The sequence below is a fragment of the Vulpes vulpes genome, chromosome 6, assembly GCF_048418805.1.
Source record: "Vulpes vulpes isolate BD-2025 chromosome 6, VulVul3, whole genome shotgun sequence".
Classification (NCBI taxonomy): Eukaryota; Metazoa; Chordata; class Mammalia; order Carnivora; family Canidae; genus Vulpes; species Vulpes vulpes.
In genome coordinates, this window is record NC_132785.1 from 107974729 (window position 1) to 107993993 (window position 19265).

The following is a 19265-nucleotide window of genomic DNA, read 5'->3' on the forward strand; positions in this document are numbered from 1 at the left end:
ACCCTGTCAATCTGCACTGGACATAAGGGAGGGAGGAGGACTCTCACTCTCTAGAATCTGCCCTCAGCCCATCCTCCCAGCCCACCCCAGGGACATGTCCCGGGCCAGGCTCTGCCCAGAATCCCAAGCCACCCAGCCTCCTGGAACAGCCCTGAACCTTGCTGTCTCATTTCAGGGACCCTGGGGTCCCTGCCCACGGGCGTCGTGCCGAGTCCACCGGGTGCCCGGCCCCCCGCGCCCTGGCCCCTCGGCGCTGCCTGCGGCGGGAGCTGCCAGCTTTTTGGAATTCCTAATGCTCCTGGCCCCCGTGATTGGCTGCTCAGCTCTGACCCCACTTGGGCTGCCGCCTGGTTGGATAAAAAGGGAATCTCCTTGGGGCTCCAGAGCATTAGACACCGGAGGGGGCACCTGGGACCAACTTCGCGAAGCGGGGAGCCCGGCGGGGGGGTGGGGGGAGCAAAAGACCTGCGGCCTCAGCCCCTCCAAAGAGCCGGGAGATGACGGGGAAAGCGGGGGAAGCGCTGAGCAAGCCCAAATCCGAGACAGTGGCCAAGAGTACCTCGGGGGGCGCCCCGGCCAGGTGCACAGGGTTCGGCATCCAGGAGATCCTGGGTTTGAACAAGGAGCCCCCCAGCTCCCACCCGCGGGCTGCCCTCGACGGCCTGGCCCCCGGGCACCTGCTGGCGGCGCGCTCGGTGCTCAGCCCCGCGGGAGTGGGCGGCATGGGGCTGCTGGGGCCCGGGGGGCTCCCCGGCTTCTACGCGCAGCCCACCTTCCTGGAAGTGCTGTCCGACCCACAGAGCGTCCACTTGCAGCCGCTGGGCAGAGCGTCGGGGCCGCTGGACACCAGCCAGACGGCCAGCTCGGGTAGGTGAGGGCGAGGCTGCCAGGCTGCCAGGCTGCCGGCCGCGGGCGGGAGCCGGGAGCCCCACGCCGTCGGCTTTCGCTGCACCGCGAGGCCTCCTCCCCGCGCAGAAGTTCGCTCCAGGCCCGGGGGGCGCAGCTCCCGGCGCGGGGCCCGCGCGGGGGGCGGGGGCGGGGGCGGGCAGGTCTCGCCCCGGCGTTTCCGGCCTCCGCGCCGGTCTCGGGTCCCCGCGTGGGGCCCGGCTGTGCGGCGGCGCCGGGTTGGGCCCCCCGGAGCGCCGGCGGCGGTGTCGGAGCCCGCGGCGCGGGCGGGGGCCCCCAGCTCGCTGCTCCGCTGCGGCCCCGGCCTGCCGAGGACCCGCGCTCCGGGAGCCGATTCTGTTCCGTGGGCGGGCGGCCCAGGGGCCGGGTGCCCGCCTCGGCCCCCGCCCCGGTATCCCAAGTCGTCGTTTCTGCCTCTTTTCCCCCGTTCCACAACGCCCGCGTTGGCCGCTGGGCTTTCTGTCTCACCCCCACGAGCTTGGACAGCCTGGCCTCGGCGGCGGGAGCGGCCACCCTCCGGCTCCACCTGGACGCCACCACCCATCGGAAGCCGGCGCCGGGCGGGCTCGGGGTGGGGGCTCCCCGCCCCCCACGACCCGCCGCGCCCTCCCTGGACCGCTCTCCCCGCCGGCCGTGCGTCCCCGCCGGCTCGGCCTCCGGCTCCTGCTCGCGCTCGGCGGCTCCCCCGATTTTTCGTTATCTTTGTAGTTGTTTATTTTCATCTGGAGGGGCAACGAAAAGTGGCGCGTCGCAGTCTCTCCAGCCTCGAGCGGGGGCTCATTCTTCAGGCACCGACAAACGGGCTGTGCCCGGGGAGACCCCAGCGCCTCCCAGCGCCCCGCTCCCCGCGCCCCAGCTCCGCTCCTCGGGGCCGGCTTGCGGGCGCGGGGCTCCGGGCTGCGGGCACAGGGCAGGGCGCAGCGCCCACATCACCGCCCTGGGGCCCTGGGAGCCCGAGGCTGCCGCGCCCCACCGCCGCCCCTGCCCCGAGCACACTGGGGCCTTTGCCTCTCTTACAACGAAATCTGTACCAAATCTCCGGATTCGGGCGGCGGCGTGGGTAGAGCCGGCCGGCGCTAAGGGATGGGGCCGAGCTCCCGGAGGGCAGCCCCGGCCGGCAGAGCAGGTCCCCGCGGCTCCCGGGGGCGGCCCGGGTGGGGCCCTCGCGGGCTTCGGGCGCCTGACGTCCCCGGGCGCTGCCGAGCGCGCCCCCCTTCCTGCCGCATGTGCCTCCGCTCGCTTTTCAGATTCTGAAGATGTTTCCTCCAGCGACCGAAAAACGTCCAAATCGGCTTTAAACCAGACCAAGAAACGGAAGAAGCGGCGACACAGGTAAGGCCCCCGCGGCGCTTTTTCTGTTGTTCCCTCTCCTGCTCGGCGGCTCCCTGCCAGATCCCGTCTGGGGGTCGGGGGGCTCGAACCGCATCCCGCCGGCTCCTAGGTTGCAAGTCCCGGGCTGCGCTGCGCCAGGGCGCGGAGGCCGAACGCCATCTGGGCACGTCCGCCCGGGCCCCCGGCGTCCAGCCACACCCGCGGAGGATGCTGTGCGGCCGCCCCGGCCCGGGCTTCTTCCTTCTGCGGGAGAACCGAGAGGCCGAACCAGGGCCGACCCCGCGCAGGGAGGGGCCGCGGCCCCAGGTTGGAGCCTTCCGAGAGCCGCCGCGCGGAGTGGCCCCCACCTCCCGCGCGGGCGGGCCCCTCTGCCTCCTGTCCCGGGCGGGTCCGCGCCCGCCGGCCCTGTCCGCCCTGCCACGCACCCCCATCCTTCTGCTCCCACCGTTCCAAACATCTTGAGGGTGCTCTATCTCCCCTGATGGGAATCTTTCGTTAGGCGTCTGCTCTTTTGTGATCCTGAGAGGGTCTCCTCCCTTCCGTGAGCCTCAGTTTCCTTGTCTGTAAAATGGGGAGGGAACCTGTGTGGTGGATTGGATGACCCCACCGGCCCCAGCGGGAGTCGAGCGGGCTGCGTCGGGGTACCGGCTACAGAAAGAATTTTTTAAAAAATATATATATGTCTTCAAAGACATTCCTGGCACAACTTTAAAATTCGATAGGTGCTGAAAGATACATCCTGAAAAGTAACCCCACGTCGACCCCTCATTCCCTTCCCATTGACACCACCGCTACTAGTTCCTTATAGATATTTAGGGTGGTGGTGGTGGGGGGGGTATTGTTAAAGGAAAGAAGCGAGAACCAAAAATCTGCCTGTCTTTCTGCGAGTGCTGCTTCCAGGCTCCATCCCTGTGCTCATCCTCCAGTCTGTTTCCCCAAATCTCTCTCTGCACCCCAGTCCTGGTGGGGTGTCCACGAGGTTCCTGCTGGTGCCTGGGACATTTCTCCCCTGGGGAGCCATCCGGGCTACCCCATCCTCCTCTTCCCAGTTTGTTCTCAGCCTCTTTGCACCAGTTTCTCCAGGTACTTTTCTGCATTTGCCTCTTAGCTAGCCCTTGCAAACTCCACTATTGGCTCCCACCTTTTAAAATGGCTCTTCCTGTCCTCTCAGGCCCCAGTAGGTTCAGGCTGGAATGAGGGTAAACTTTGACTTGGTTTCTCAGTGACCTCGTTTATTCGTTCCCTTTAAGCAGCGTTTTTTGTTGTGTTTAGCTCTGTTTTATTTTAAACGGAAACATGGATCCTGGGTCATTTTTCACATTCATTCATCCAACAAATATTCATTACAACATCTTTTGTGCACCCATTTCATGCTGGTCCCAGCATGGGTAATCCTGTCAGCTTCCCCCCACACCACACCCCCAGCAGGGGCAGGGATGGGGACCATGGGGGGGAGGACAGCTCAGAGTCGGGGCTGAACTGCTTCTCTGTTGGTGCAGAAATGGGAAAAGAGGTTCACAGAGAAAGGAGAGTCCTGGAGAAAACATCCCCTGGGCGCCTGACCAGTGTTTCTGCTCCAGGATATCTCCTTGTGTGGCACCTGGAGCTGGCTGACCCATAGCCCATTCTCTCTGCGTAAGGCTCCTGACCCTGTCCTCCTCTGATGCCCTCCCCATCGAGGAGATGTTTAGGAGCTTTGGAGCTTCTCAGTGAGACAGTGCAACTTGCCACCTGCCCTAGGTTTCAGGCAATTTCTGGTGCCCGAAGGGAGCAGATTATTAGAGACGAGAAGGGCTACTGATGGCCGGTAAGGCTTTTAATTAGTTAAAGAAAAAAAATTGTTTTTTTCCTGAGCTTTTCTCATTTGGAGATTTCAGGTAAGAGCCCCTGGAGTCTGGTAATGACGGATGGGCGTCTCTTTATCTCCCAGAAAGACGCTGGGTTTAGGGTTGGAGAGGGGAGTCGGGATGGAGCAGCAGCCTTGTCAGTCTCTCGGAATCTGCTCTTCTCTGTGCCGGGAAAGCTCAGCTCCTCTGCAGACAGGATGCAGTGGGCACCTGAAGAGTCTGGGGTTCCGCATTAAGCCAGAATCAGGGTTTAGATCACATTTTGGGGATGCAGGAGCCTCCTTGGAGAGCACATCAGTATCAACACGCAGATTAGCTCTGAGGATGGAATGAGGGGAAGTTTGGGGGATTTGAGATTTTTGTTTTGTTTTGTTTTGTTTTGTTTTCAATGAAAGTGCTCCCGAGCAGAGGCTGGCACTTGAATGATTCTAAATGACCTATCATCATCTCCCTTCTTTGACTTTGGCCAAGCCGCAACACCCGTGTGCCTTGGTTTCCCTAGTTTTCAGACGACTTACATACTTTGATTGTTTATTTTGACAATCTGTTCAGGGGCCCTTCAGTAAGTGGCAAGAGCAAAATAGAATGCAGCAGATCTTCAAAATTCTGAAGAATCCACTTTCTGTGTACATAAACATTCCATTCCCCCCTCCCAAGAGAATAGGAGAAACAATTTAGAATCAAACCAGTCATTTTCTATAAAGGGCAGAATCTTTCTTCCTCACTCATCCCGTACGTCTTCCCTCAAGATCTTAAAGCTGACACCAGCACAGGGACCCAATGGGGCTTATTTATGCTTGTGCTCTTTCCTTGTGTTGAGTGAGGGTGAGAACGAGGGCATCAATGAAGGATTCTGACCCCCTGCGCTGGTCCCAGGGTCAGGCAAAGAATGTACCATTCTCAAAGGTACCGGCGGCTCAGGCAAAGAATGTGCCATTTTTACAAGGTGGGTTTGTGGATGGGGATTACATTGCCCATTGACTTGATAAGGGTACAGGATAAAGGTCACCTGGAAGGAAATTAAGGTCTGAAGAGAGAAGAATCCGAGCCTGTCTGCAGATATTTATGGTTAAGGGGGGGGGGGGGGTGTCTGTGAAGACCCTGATATGGGAGGTGAAATTCTGTGTTGGAGCACACTCATTTGCACATTGTCCTAGGGCGAAAGGATGTAGCTTTTGCCAGATTCTTAAAACAGATTAGGACCCAAATAGGTCAATGTAAACTGCTCTTTGGGGAGTGGGGGCTGTGTAGGTAGGCTCTCTCACACCTGAATGGAACTCCCCCTGAATGGAATGCCCCTGGATGAGTGGCTGAGCCTCGGTGTGAGATTGTTGGAAGGTGTTCCTTATCTTCTGAACACAGGACATGGAGAGGGGACCTGAGGGCAGCTCTAAGGAGCTGGTAGGTCTGGGTGGTGGCAGGGGAAAGGCCCATGAGGAGGGCAAGGTGTTGGGGGCTGTGAGGAGGTGGGAGATTCCATTCTCAGTTGTATAAACACCAGGGTTGTGGTTGCAATGGACCTTCTGGTGGGTCTTTGATCGTGGGTGTCCTCGAAAAGATCAACCACTCTCTGTGAAAGGAAACTAGGAAGGTCCCAGTGGACCCGAGGCATTTATTTATCTGGTGAGTCCCTCACTCCATGCTTGGGAGGAGGAAGAAGGGCTTTCTATACTTTTCTAAAATTTCTATCTCAACACCCTTTCCCCTGAATCACTTCTAGAAAGAGTCTCAGTATGAAATGTCCCCGAGGGCTAAAATAATGTCCTCCCAAGAAGGGCAGTGTGGATCCTCAGTCTTGAATGAAGAAGAGTCTAGAAGGGTGAAGCTTTGTGTGTGTGTAAACATATGTGAGCGTGAGTGTGAGTGGTGTGTGTGTGTGTGTGTGTGAGGGAGTTTGTGTCTGATTGTACTGAGCTAGCCTGTATTTGGGGTCTGTCCAGGAGGCATAGAGGAGGGCCATTCTATCCTCTCTGGAACAGTCTCTTTCAGTTTCTGTGTCCTGAGTGTCTGGTTTTGCTCCCCCTAGGACAATCTTTACTTCCTACCAGCTAGAGGAGCTGGAGAAGGCATTCAATGAGGCCCACTACCCAGATGTCTATGCCCGGGAGATGCTGGCCATGAAAACGGAGCTGCCCGAAGACAGGATACAGGTAACGGAACCCCCAGTCCCTCTCTCTCTCTTTCCACACTCTCTGAGGCATTGACCGCCCTGGCTCCCGGACACCCATGATACCATCTCCCACCCCCTGCTATGGGTTCTTCTGAAGAGCAATTCGTTTAAGCTGATAGGTATTTTTAAGCTGATAGATATTTGCTGAACACCTACCATGTGAGGTGGGCACCGTGGCTGGGGTGGGGGGCAAGGGTGGACAAGAGACTTAGGTGACATGACCTGGTCTGCTGTCCCAGACAGTAGGCTTCCCAAGGAGTACGTCAGGCAGACTGTGAAGGGGCCTGTGGTAGGACAGAGTCTGAGTGAGGCATGGGCTTTCGAGGAGGCCTCTGTTGTGGCAGGTATCTCTTAGGGACAGCTAAACATCTGCTCCAAGGCCAGACATGAGGAGAAGGGGAGAGTGGCTTCTAACCCTGCCCCTATTCTGTTTCCCTTCCTTCCACTCCCCTGACCCATGAAGAAACGGCTGCCCCCTCCCCTTCTGTCTACTTCCCATCTCCATCCACCTGAAACTCCTTTCTCTCACAATCAAACAGCTGGCCAGGTCCTGAGCTCCTACTTGGGCTGGCCTGAGATGTGACTGAGGACACCTGAGATGTGACTGGGGACACGTGCTCATTAAGCCCTCCTCCTCTCCTATGGAGTTGTTGATTTTTAGGTTTTCTTGGGTTTTGTCTTAAGATTTTATTTTTAAGTAATCTCTACACCCAACATGGGGCTTGAACTTACAACCCCCAGATCAAGAGTCACATGTTCCATGGACTGAGCTAGCCAGGCTCCCGTCTCCTAGAGACTTCTGAGGCATAACCGACCACTGCTCTGGACTGGGATGTTCTCAGTGATGCTGGGCGCAGGGCTCCCTTTCATCAGCAGCAAGACATTTCCAAGGCCAGAACCCCTCTCACTAGGCAGGAATGGATCTTCTTAATGGTTTCTCTGGGAGAAGATGAAGTCTAATGATTTTCTAGGCAGGGCCTCCACGAGGCAGAAGAAGCAAGTGGGGTAGGAGGAACATTTCCAGAAGATTTTGGTTTGCCTTAACTGGATAACACTCTTAAGCGAAAACTGCTCCTATCAGTGGAAGGGTCCAGAGCAGTTCACAGCTAAGGCTGGGAGAAGTGAGGAGGAAGGGAGCTCCCCTCACTTCCTGAAACCCCTCCCAGTCAAGAACCCTTAGAGGTGGGGTGTGTGTTGCAGGGAGAAGGAGCTAAATAAGTTGTAGGTTGCTTTGTGTTCCCTCACTGGACACCAGAGAGTTGAATATGAGACATGAGCTACTTTTCCAGAATAGTCTTCCTCTCCCCTGGAAATCTATTTGGAATTTCAGCCAATGGCTTTAGACATTGATACTAACAATAAGCTCAATTATTCATAAGTAGATTATCTGTTTGGTGCATTATCCATGGTGGCCTGGTTCCCCCTTCCCCCCACCCAATTGGGTTCCAGTGGGGTAAACCTGGGTGTTGATTCTGAATCTGTGTGTGTGTGTGTGTATGTGTGTAAGCCAAAACCCAATCCAGTCAATGTGTAGTGGTAACCCTCATCTGGCCTTTGCTAGCACAAAGTTGGTTATTTCAAGTGGCCGGTGTGGGGTGGAGGCCTTAAAAAACTCTCCTGCTGGTAGGCCTCACCCTTGCACTACTGAATAGTAGGAACAGCTGCCTCTTGCAGTGAGCTGTCCTAAAATCTGTTTGGCTCTGGTGGTGGTGGGTAGGAGTGCCCAAAGGATTCCAGAGAAGGCTCTTGCTCAGTTGTTCCTGCATTGCCAGTAGGCAGATGCTAGGCTTCTTCAAGTTGCTTGGGAAGGGGTGGGGGGGGGGGCACCTGTTGGGTGGTATCTGAAGCCACAGGAACCAGGGAGGAGGGGCAAAGGTGTAGAGGAAGTTTGACTGCTCTGGGGCTGTGAGGATGGTAGTTCTGGGAGAACAGATATGAGAATCTGAGTCTTTTTTTTTTTTTTTTTTTTTTTTTAAATCTCTGAGTCTTTGAGCACCACATGGTTCTTTGGCTAAATGCTGCCTCCAGAAGGTGTATGTGAGCTGTCAAATAGCCTTGCCCCAGACAGTCCGGGGAAAAGTCTTAGTATGCATCAGTGACGACCACAGCTATCATTTACAGAGCAGTTTCCACGTGCCAGGGGTGTTCTGAATACATGACGTGCACAGGAAAGGCAAGGAGGTATAATGGTTAGGGACACTGTTTCAGAGCCAGACACACCCTGGCTGCACCATGCCCAGCTGAGTAACTGGACAAGTGACTTCCCCTTGCAGAGCCCCCGATTCCTCATCTGTAAGACGGGGATGGTGGTGACACCTGCCTCTGGTGCAGATGCCACGAGCCACGTGTAAGGTGTTCTGAGTGATGCCTAGCAAGTGCCCCACGCTCACTCTATTCCAGCACTGATCTCATTTTTTTTTTTTTTAGATTTTATTATTTATTAATGAGAGACACAGAGAGAGAGAGAGAGGCAGAGACACAGGCAGAGGGAGAAGCAGGCCCCATGCAGGGAGCCCGACGTGGGACTCGATCCTGGGACTCCAGGATCATGCCCTGGGCCAAAGGCAGGCACTAAACCTCTGAGCCACCCAGGGATCCCAAGCACTGATCTCATTAAGTCCTGGTGACAACAGTGGAGGAAGCAGAAGCACAGCAACTGGCTGAAGGCCACGCAGCTAGAAAGTGGGGTCACAGGGCCCTAACCCAGGTCTGCGTCCAAAGCCCACACGTTCACCAACTGCCTCTTGAGTCTGAAGCCTGTGTTCTGACTTGAAGCTGGAGGGGCAGAGATGGTTGGAGGTCAGGTGGGGGGACCTGTATCAAACCTTCTTTATAAAAATAACTAATATTTATTGAGTACCAGGCATTGTTCTAAAAAAAAAAAAGGCCTCAAAAACTCATAAAAAGTTCTCTTTTGAGTGGGCAAATTCTTGTACGTAAGTTCATGGTTTGGATACTCAGACTTGTGCTGTTTGAGTCTGCCTCTTTTAAAGGGACTTCTGCCCAAGGATAGGGAATGATATTTGAAGGGATTCTATTCCAGAAGTTAGAAGATATGCCTTGACAGGAGAAAGTTACAGTGCATCTCAGCCCGGGACATTCATGAGCATCACAGGGCAGCTTTTGAAAACACCCAAGTGCGGGGGGGCGGGGGGGGGGGGCATGCCCAGCCACTCTGACTTAATTGCTTTGGTGTGGAGCCTTTGGCATCTGTATGTTTTTAAAGTTCTCCAGTGACTATGTGCAGCCAGTGTAAAAACGCTGGGCCAGAAGCTCTGGAAAGGAATTTCTGCATTTGACAGGGGTTAATATGAGTGGAAGGAAGTGGAGTTTGGGGTGACTGGTCGAGATGACCTGTCTGGTGTACAGGGAAGGATGCTTCCTGGGCTGCTGGGAAATGTGGGCAAAGCTGCCCCCTACTGGAAGACAGAGGCTACAGCAAGGCCCAGCTTCCCTGAGCCTGAAGCTGGGACAGGAAAGGAGATGCTGAAATATGGTGTCAGGAATGCTGAGCGCATGTGGAGTGTTAAGTCATTAAATCACTGCCGTGATGAGCTCAAATTAATCAGCTTCCAGCCCGAGGAGAGAAAGGAAGCTGGGTGAATGTGATGGGACAAGCCACATGGCTGACAGAGCCAGGCCTGATGGTAGGAGGCAAGATCTGAAGGCAGGGCCTGGAGAGGCAAGTGACCAGAATGTGCAAAGAGCATCCATCCTACAAGATGTTGCCTTTAGAGTGGCAATCCTGGGAAGACCAGAGAGGGTATCCTGGGAGACTTCTGAGGGAAGAAGCCCTGGGTCTGGTGTCCTGTGGAGATGCAAAGATGGGAGCCTGCAGGACAGGAGCTATGTGATGACAAGAGAGGCTATGGACACAACCACAGCTGCTCATGCTGGCCACCCACACTGTGAGAGAAACTGCTGATAGGGTTTGCTCCAAGTGTGCCCTGCAGCAGAAGAGCACCTGTAGCAAGTACCCCTCTCCAGGCCTAGTCTATCCTTGGAGGCACAATATTTCGGGACCCTCTCTGCCAGCTGTGGAGGCTCCTGCCAGACCAGCTGTTGATGGCCAGAGGCATCCTACTGGGCTTTCTGAGAGCTGCTAGGGCACCACCTCTGAGGGGAAATGCAGAAACCCAGACTCTTTCCCACATTGGAAGATCTTGCCTGGAGTGCCAAACCTGGTGACTTTTGGGGTATCACTCAGAGCCCTAAAGTGGAAGGCAGGGCTCTGGTCCTCACTGTGGCCTTCACACAGGTTCTGCAGAAGAGTTCCAGACCTGACTGTCACCTGAGAGGAGCAGTCTCTTCTAGAAAGTGGGCAGCCAGGAAAGTGAAGGAGCAAGGGACTGAAGGGATATTTGGGGCTTGCTGGAACCAAGAGGCCAGGTAGGGTGAAGGGCCTAAGCTTAGAAGGAATCTCAAAGGTGGGAGATGGGAGGACCTGGTTTTATGCATTGAGCATTTGCTAGAAAGCAAAGCCTCACCTTGTTGCACGTTTATCCACAGAATTCATCCAGCAGCAGGCCGATGTTTTTTAGTTCTTATTACATGCCAGGCATTTCCCATGCACTACAATATTGAATTTTTGTAACAGACTTTCAAGGAGGTGGTATTACAGGACAGACGAGGAACCCAAAGGTCGAAAGGTTAAGAAATGCACCCCAGATCACCAAGACAGTTGGAGGCAGAGCAAGGATCTCTAACCTATAGGCCTTCCAGCTCCTGATCACCGCCAGCTTGCAGAGAGCGTTGGGCACTGCCTGGGTATTCTCTTGGATTTAAATCTCAAGGGTCTGGAATGCATTAGAAATGTGCTGAGAGTGTGCCTCTGTTTGGCCTTGTGGATGTCTAAAGGGGAAACAGGCTATCATACAGTCTCGCTGCAAGGCCTGTGGAGGAGGCCAGAGCGGCAAGTAATGCTGTTGATTAACCAGCCCTCTGGGCAGACTCCCACTGGTTTTCTGTACCTCCCCTGAAATAATAACACATAGCATTTTTTGAACACCTTTTATGTGATAAGCATGGTTTTAGGAACTTTCACTTATTTCATTAACCCTCAAAACAACTGTAAAAAATAGGTATTAATAGGTAATATTTTGTGTTTGAAGAGACTGAGACTGAGAGAAGACAAGTAACTTGCCCAAGATCATACAGCAATTTATCACAGCTGGGAATTCTAGTTCAGAACCATCTGACTTCAATGCTTCTTGAACTCTGTCAAGTTCTGTACACATGCTGGTTGTTCCTAGGGAGGGAAGAGAAAGGCAGATACGAAGAGTTGTTAGGGTTAATGCTAATTCCTTGTCCACCTCCCTCCAAGGCACCAAGCCATAGTTTCCCTGCCAACTGTCCTAAAAAGAAATTGTTTTGGCTGTCCAGGTCTCCTCCATAAATTGGAGTAGCATCTGGTCTTCGCAGAGAGCCAGGCATTCCAGGAGCCCATAACCGAGGGTCCGGATGACTCTTGGTTTGAGCAACCAGCTGGCACCAACTCCCCTGGGAATGTCTGTGGGCAAAGTCTGATCTGCAGACCAGTTATTCATTTGCCAAAATTAGGAGACCCAGGAAAATGGTTCTGTTCATAGCTCCAGAGATCATCTGAATCCCAAATCTGCACCCCCTTCTTTAGTGTTCCAGTAAAATATGTGGTTTTCATGTGAGAGCCCTACCCCCCACCCAAGGAAGCCAGGGCAGTGCATCTTCCCAGGCATCCACACTGGGGTGGATGGTACATCTCCGCCCTCCTAGCAAACAATCCCTTCTCCAGAATCCATAAATCCAAATCATGCTGAAAACACAGTTCTCTCCTAAGTGAGTCATTAGAACTCGCTAATGGCAAAAACCAGGCCTGACTTTATGCTCTTTATTTATCCCTTTCAGTGTGACTATGCATATGTTTTGCTGCAGAAATCAAAACGAATGAGTTTGATGATGGGTGTGCTGCTGCTGCAGAGTGTCATGTTTTTTTTTTTTTTTTCAGAGTGTCATGTAATGTGGTATATGCATCACATCTTCTTTCTAAAATCCTAAACATTGTGAAGTCAGGTCCCATGGGTTCCCGTTAAGGGGCTGTGGTTTTATAATGCACTGTATTCAAGCAGGAAGGTCATCTCCTGACCAGGGAGCAGATGTCTTACTTAGATTCATAAAGAAAGCCTTCCTAACCCTCTGTGGTCACACTTGGTGCCTGGTGTTCCACCACCAAGGGCTTCATTCTTCTGTATTCTCTGAAAGGCGCATGAAACCAGAAGTCCCTTATACTTTTATGTGGATCAGTCCTTTTAGATTTCTCCTCTGTGGGAGAAGGCAGCTTGAGACAAGTGGGTATTTATGGAGGGCCACCAAGTGCTACTGGAAGGAAGATGGGACAGGACAGAGGTCACAGACACACCTCAGGCACTGGGTTGGGCAGACAGTGGGGCAGAGAGCCTGCGGGACTGACCCGTGGCGCTGGGGAGGATCTAAACAGCGTAGAGCCAGGCCGGGATGATGGGCGAGTTAACCCCAGGCTCACGTTGCTCATCGCCTCCGCTCTGAAGCCCACGAAGCTCAGCCATCTAGTGGCTTTAAAATTGCATAAACCCTTTCCATGGCAGGGGTCACCCCTGGTGGTCTGGGTCCGGACCTGGGGAAAGGCCCTGCGCCATGGCTCCGCAGCAATCCAGGAGGGCCGGAGCAGGAAGGCAGGTGCCAAGCCCGGGGGGAGGGGGGGTGTCAAGGCGCAGCTCGCTGCAGGGGGCGCCACCCAGGGTGGACCACGCCATCGTTTTCTAATGGGGGGGAGGTGGCGAGGCCCGGGGCTTCTGGAGCCGCATGTCTCCCATTTTTGTGGGTTCCTAGTGATTTACAAACGGAGGAATTTCACAACAGGGCTGCACACATTTAGGTCCTTTAAAGGTGTGCGTGCACCGCGCGCTTTTTCCGCAGCCGCGCAGCGCGTGTCTGGGACCCCCCCCACCCCCCTTGGAGGGTCGCGGGGAGGCGAGGCGGGGCTGCCGGGGCGCCCTCTGCTGGAAGCTCAGCCGCAGATTCGGGGCCGCCTGGGGCCGTCTGGGGCGCTCACGGCGCCACGTAGCGGCGGCGGCGAGAACGGCGGGGGCGCGCGGATCCGAACCCCCGCCCGGGCCTCCCGGCGGCCGAGGCAGCAAAGGGTTAAACTGTCAGCGGCGCGATGTTAAACAGGTGTCAAAGGCGCCCCATATATCTGCAGATTGAAATCAAATTCTTTGCCGTATAAAAAGATAAATTACCCAGGCGCTGCCGCGCGTCCCACTCATCACGCCAGCGCCAGACGGCAAGCAATTTTTTTTTTTAATGTGCTAACGACCTAATCAAGCAATCAAGTCGGAGAAGATTGCAGAGTGACCCGGGCAGCCATCTGCCGGCGAGCCCCGCATTCATTTCCCGCGCCCCCGCGCAGGGTGGGGGCCGGGGAGGGAGCTGCCGGGGGGAAGATGGGAAAAAATCCTAAACAAATTAACACCCAATTTTCCCCGTCTAATTAGTTAAATGAGAAGTGTTTGGGGTCCCCCGGGGCGGGGGAGCGGCTCGCGGCGCGGCTCGCGCTGCCTCCCCAGCATTAATTAGTGCGGGTCAATGCCGCGGCTCCCGAGAGAGCAGCCGCTTTAATTTCCCGTGATATTTCAGTGCCTGAGGCCCATCGATTCAAACAGAAATTAACTTATTTTTCAATCAGCCCAGGGCTGCCCCTGGGGGTGACTCTTCTTTTGCCGCCTCCTGAATAGAGCTGGAGCAATTTTTCATCAAAAGCTGAAACCTCCGCCTCGGGGGGCGGGGGAGGGGCCCAGAGGGAAGGGGGCGGGGGACCCGGCCCAGGCGAGGGAATGGAAATCGCAGAGGAAACTAATAGATTTTCCCCGAACCCGCCTCTGTCCTCCCCCTCCCCCCCCCACTCCGCGGGGCGCCTCGGGCGGTTTGCCATTCCGGGGTCGGGGTCGGGGTCGGGCCCGGAGGGGCTGTGCGGGGGCGGGCGGGGGCCGCTGGTCGGGCCTGGGATCCTTCCAGCGCCCACTGGTTTCTCGGGGGGCCTTTCACCTGCTCCAGGGCCGGCGCAGCTGTGCCCGGCGCTGGCTCCTGTCAGCTGCCGAAGTCTCAGGAAAGCTGCTTTGGGAGGCCTAGACATCTCCCTTCCCCCAAGCATGGCAGGGACCGCTCCAAGCGCGGGGCTGCATCGCTGCTGACACCCCCAGGGTGCCCCATGCCCTGCACCAGTCAGCTTTGGGGCCAGAGAAGCATTCTCTAGGGTATCCCCCACTGTGCCTTCCTAGGTCCCCATCCCCCTTTCTCCCCACACCAGGAGAATTTGGTCTTCCTTGTCTGACTGATGCCCAGCTCCTCCAAATATTATTCTGGGCTAAGGCCAAAACTGTGGAGAGCTGGTGAATGCAGCTCACTGTGGCATAGCAGGGCTCAGCCAGGACAGAGCGGGAAAGGAGAGTGACTCAGGCCTCCTGGGAGTCTCCCCTGCGGGCTGCCTGATAACCTGGATGAAATGCCCTTTGCTGCCTGGCCTCCAGACCGCTCCCGCCTCTGGAGTTCTGGTGGAGGGGAAGCCCTGAACAAGATGCATGGCTAGTCTAGCCCCTGGAAGGAACTCGTCCCTCTGGGAGTCAGAAAAGAGATTCTGTTTATACGCTGGAGGTGTGACCACCTGCAAGACAGCTACCAGGGTGGGGCTTCTCAGCTGCAAACTGAGGACCATGCTGGGCACTGCCTTCTGCAAGACCCTGTCCCATCACCCTAGAACTATTATGATTTCAAAAAGAAAAAGAAAAAAAGGACCAATTTCACCCATTTTATTTATTTATTTATTTATTTATTTATTTATTTATTTATTTAACACAGAGAGAGGCAGAGAAGCAGACTCCCCTCAGGGTGCCTGATGTGGGACTTGATCCCAGGACTCTGGGATCATGCCCTGAGCCAAAGGCAGACACACTCAACCACTGAGCCACCCAGGCGCCCCTCATTCATCATATTCTTACAGGTCTGGGTGTCCTCAGTCTGGACATGCTGAGCCTGGAGGAACCCCAGGAGTACCATGGGGTGGGTGAGCTTTGGCCAGGGCGCCCTGCTGGAGAAGCTAGCAGTCACAAGGGGACGCAGCTGCCAGCTATTCAATGGGTGGGGAGGGCAGCCCTGGTGGCTTAGCGGTTTAGCAGTTTAGCGCCGCCTTCAGCCTGGGGCTGATCCTGGAGACCTGGGATCGCACCCCACATGGGGCTCCCTGCATGGAGCTTGCTTCTCCCTCTGCCCATGTCTCTGCCTCTCTATCATGTGTGTCTATCATGAATAAATAAATAAAATCTTAAAAAAAAAAAAAAAGAAGGGGTGGGGACCTTCACAGGGGACCCCCTGGGGTAAGGGCCTGGCCTCAGAGCCTCTCAGAACACCCCTGCCCTGTTCATCCTCATTTGCAGGTCTGGTTCCAGAACCGTAGAGCCAAGTGGAGGAAACGGGAGAAGTGCTGGGGCCGGAGCAGCGTCATGGCGGAGTACGGGCTCTATGGGGCCATGGTGCGGCACTCTATCCCCCTGCCAGAGTCCATCCTCAAGTCCGCCAAGGATGGCATCATGGACTCCTGTGCCCCGTGGCTGCTGGGTAAGAGCCCGCGCCCTCCTTGGGGCCCTGTCCCCGTGGTGAGGAGAGCGGGCTCCCTGGAGGAGGAGACCGAGCCCTGGAGCAGGGAGTCCTGGCCGCAACAGCCTAGCAGGACAGAGGCGCTCCAGAGCAGGCCTCCCAGTCTCCCTCAGGAGGCTCAGAGGGCAGGCGGGGCCCAGGGCTGGCTGTATCCCATGCGCCCCCACCACTGGGTGACTAGGACTCTCCTCCCTGCCAGGTCCCTGACTGTGGCTTCTTTTGTCCTGTGAGAAGGGTGTGGCTGTTGCTCCAGGGTCTGAGGTGGGCTTGTGGTGAATGAAACAGCTCCTGCTGGGGGTTGAGGGGACCACTAGGTCCCTCTGGTCACCATTCTGGCTTTGCCCAAAGTGACTTCTTCCCCCTGAAATCTCTCCACCTGCCATCTTCCCCCCACCTGCCCTCAAGGCCTCTGTGTGGCAGCAGCACCGGCTTATCTCGGGGTTCCCAGATGCAGAATCCCAGGAGGGAGGGATGGGGGAGCAAGTGGTACGCTTGGGAAGGGACAGAGGGACAGGACGCGCTGCCCTGCGGCCAGGTGCGGGGGGACCTGACTTGAAGAAGCCCCTGCAGGCCTGGCGCCCAGCTGCTGTCTGCGGCCCCACCCCCGGCCACCCTCCCGCTACCCGGCCCCGGCCCCTGGGACGCGCGTGACTGCGGTGTGTGAAGCAAGGCTTTCTGCTCGTCCTTAATTCTGGCCTCTCTCTATCTTTGCCGTTTTCAGTTCAAGATGGCTTTCCCAGGCGCTTTTCTAAACCCGAATACCAACAATTCTTTTTAGGGATGCACAAAAAGTCGCTGGAGGCAGCAGCGGAGTCGGGGAGGAAGGCCGAGGTGGAGCGCCAGGCCCTGCCCAAACTCGACAAGATGGAGCCGGAGGAGCGGGGCCCCGACCCTCCAGCGGCCATGTCCCAGGAGGAACTGAGAGAGAACAGCATTGCGGCGCTCCGAGCCAGAGCTCAGGAGCACAGCACCAAAGTGCTGGGGACTGTGTCCGGGCCCGACAGCCTGGCCCGGAATGCCGAGGAGCCGGAGGAGGAGGAGGCCATGGACGAAGACAGGCCAGCGGAAAAGCTGAGTCCACCGCAGCTTGAGGACATGGCTTAGGTCAGGGGCACGCAGACACCGAGCTCCCAGGACTCGCCTCGGGCCTGTGGTGTTGGCAGGTGTTCTCTGAGGCAGGGCTGGGGCCGGGGCCTGGCCTCTGCCGCGCTCCCCCTCGCCCGGGCCCTCCACGCCCCCGGGCTGACTTCAGCACAACTCAGCTCTGGCCAAGGTTTGGGGCCCGTGCTGAGACACCCCATCTAGTCTTCACCTCTCCAGCATCCTCCTCATCCCAAGGCCCTGCCTCAGCAGCTTTCTTGTCGTCCTAAACCACCCCTCATGCCACTTTCACTCAAGCCCTTGGCGCCTCTCACTGTCCAAATCCGCCCCTTACTCTCTGTTCTCTTGCTTGAAAGAGCCTCTCCTCCCCAGCTCTACGCACACGCGCGCGCACACACACCCCGCCCCCATGGCTTCTGCTCTGCCCAGACCCAAAGCCCACAGCTGCAAACTGGCAGGGACTGCGGATCTGCACTCTAGTACCAGTGTCCTGAGTACCCCCCACCCAGTCTTCAGCAAAACTGTGCGCCCCCCACCCAGCCTGTTCCTTCCCGAGGGCCTGGGTCTGGGTCTCCACAGGGTGGATAAACTGCCCTGCAGGCCCAGGCACAACCTCTGCTCCGCCCCATCGACAGGGCTCAGATTCCAGGTAAACTTGGAAGGTGTCATCCTGAGCCTCTCGGCCCCCCTCCATCCCATGCCTTCCATGGTCACCCTCAGGAACCTGCCTGCCCTACCTTCCCCCCCAGTATGGGTGCCAGCACCGCCATGTACAGTACCTGTAGAGTCCAGGGCCTGTGCCCTGCAGCCAGGGGGCACCTGTCACAAATGCTGTGGTCATGGCATTGCTGGGGAGGCCAAACTCTTACCCAGAGCCCTTGGGTCTGCATTCTGAAGCATCCTGCCCGCCCCCTACCCCTCGGTATGCTACCTGTGACCCTGATCTGCTGTGCAAGACACCCTTATAGAGCTTCTTGCAGTTTATCGATGTGCATGTGTCCTGCCTTGGAGCAACCCAATCCAGCTGTAAAATGAATGAATAGGAAGCCACAGATCTTGACTCAACTTGATCCAGGCCATCCCTGGGAGGCCAAGCCTGGAGTGGGCCTGGGGCTATTATAGGCATCAAGGAGTGGTCACAAGAAGGGCACAAGAAAGGACCCAAAGGAGAGCAAGGCAGAAGCCAGTGTTAGACCCAAACTAAGCAACTGGCACACACACCTGGCAGGTGTATGCTGTGGCGTCTGCCCACTAGAATAGGATGGACACAGTGACCGAGTAGGCATAGAGGACTGGGGGCTTCTTCCTGTCTGCTGATGGGAGGCATTGTCCACCGGGTGGCCTCTCTGCAGCTGCCCCTGCCACCCCCAGGCCCGGCATATGTCTCCCTCACCCCCTTGACGTTTCCCTCTACCATCCCTCCCACCTTTGCAGGGAATACCTCGCAAGAGAAAGGCCTGAGACAGTGAGTTTGGATTTTAATTCTGTATCAAAAGTTGATTTCTTCCTCATTCTGTTCACGGAATTCCCCGCCCCCTTCTTGTCTCTGTCTCCTTTCGTTTGAAGTGTTAGGCTGTAGCCCCCAGTGTGTAAATATGTACATAGAGTGGGAAGAAAGAAACTTGATATTGAGGTGTTTGAAATATGGAACTGTAATAACTTCTAGGTATTCTAAACCTGTGATTTCTGTGCCATTTTCTGTAAAGATACAAGTGAGAATAAAATTGGTGTACAAACATCAGGGGAGGGATCCAAGAATCCTCCATGGGTGAGGATGGTGTATGTATGGGTAGCATAAAAAGTAAACCCATGGAGATGTTTTTAAGTCAAAATGGCCAGATTTGGCTTTTGAAATTACTCCAACTGTAAAGACATTGTGGCCTTTCTCCCCGGAACTGACCAATGACATTTGTCACTTTGATATGGGACCCTCCTCCATTGTAGACACAACTGAATTATCCCAGCCATTGAACCCCTAAGTTATTACCAACAACTCCCTCCTGCTCCCCAACACAACGGATCAGTTAACCTTTCCCTCTGGTACTTAACTTACATATTCACAACCCTATTCCCATCACACCTCGGCCCCTTTGGCCCCCTCAAGTCCTGACTCCCTCCTTTTGTGTATACATGCACGCTCTAGAATCTTGCCTACAACTCAAACACAACAACAACATATGGGGAAGGCAGTGGTATCTGGAACTGAAAGTCAAACAAATCTATGCTGAAGCCTGTTAAAACAAAGC

At 55.8% G+C, this 19265-nt stretch overlaps 1 protein-coding gene across 2 annotated transcripts; it reads left to right on the plus strand.

The window, feature by feature from the left end:
* The first annotated feature begins 497 nt into the window (after positions 1-497).
* On the plus strand, positions 498-18760 carry VSX2 (visual system homeobox 2). 2 transcript variants are annotated; one of them, XM_072762030.1, is made up of 5 exons: positions 498-867; positions 2154-2238; positions 6112-6235; positions 15699-15879; positions 16640-18760. In XM_072762030.1, exons 1-5 carry the CDS (start codon positions 498-500, stop codon positions 17020-17022), a joined length of 1143 nt encoding a protein of 380 aa, XP_072618131.1. In that variant the 3' UTR covers positions 17023-18760. The 2 variants fall into 2 exon arrangements, with proteins under 2 accessions (XP_072618131.1, XP_025864366.2); XM_026008581.2 differs by having other exon boundaries at positions 16697-18760.
* The last annotated feature ends 505 nt before the right edge of the window (positions 18761-19265 follow it).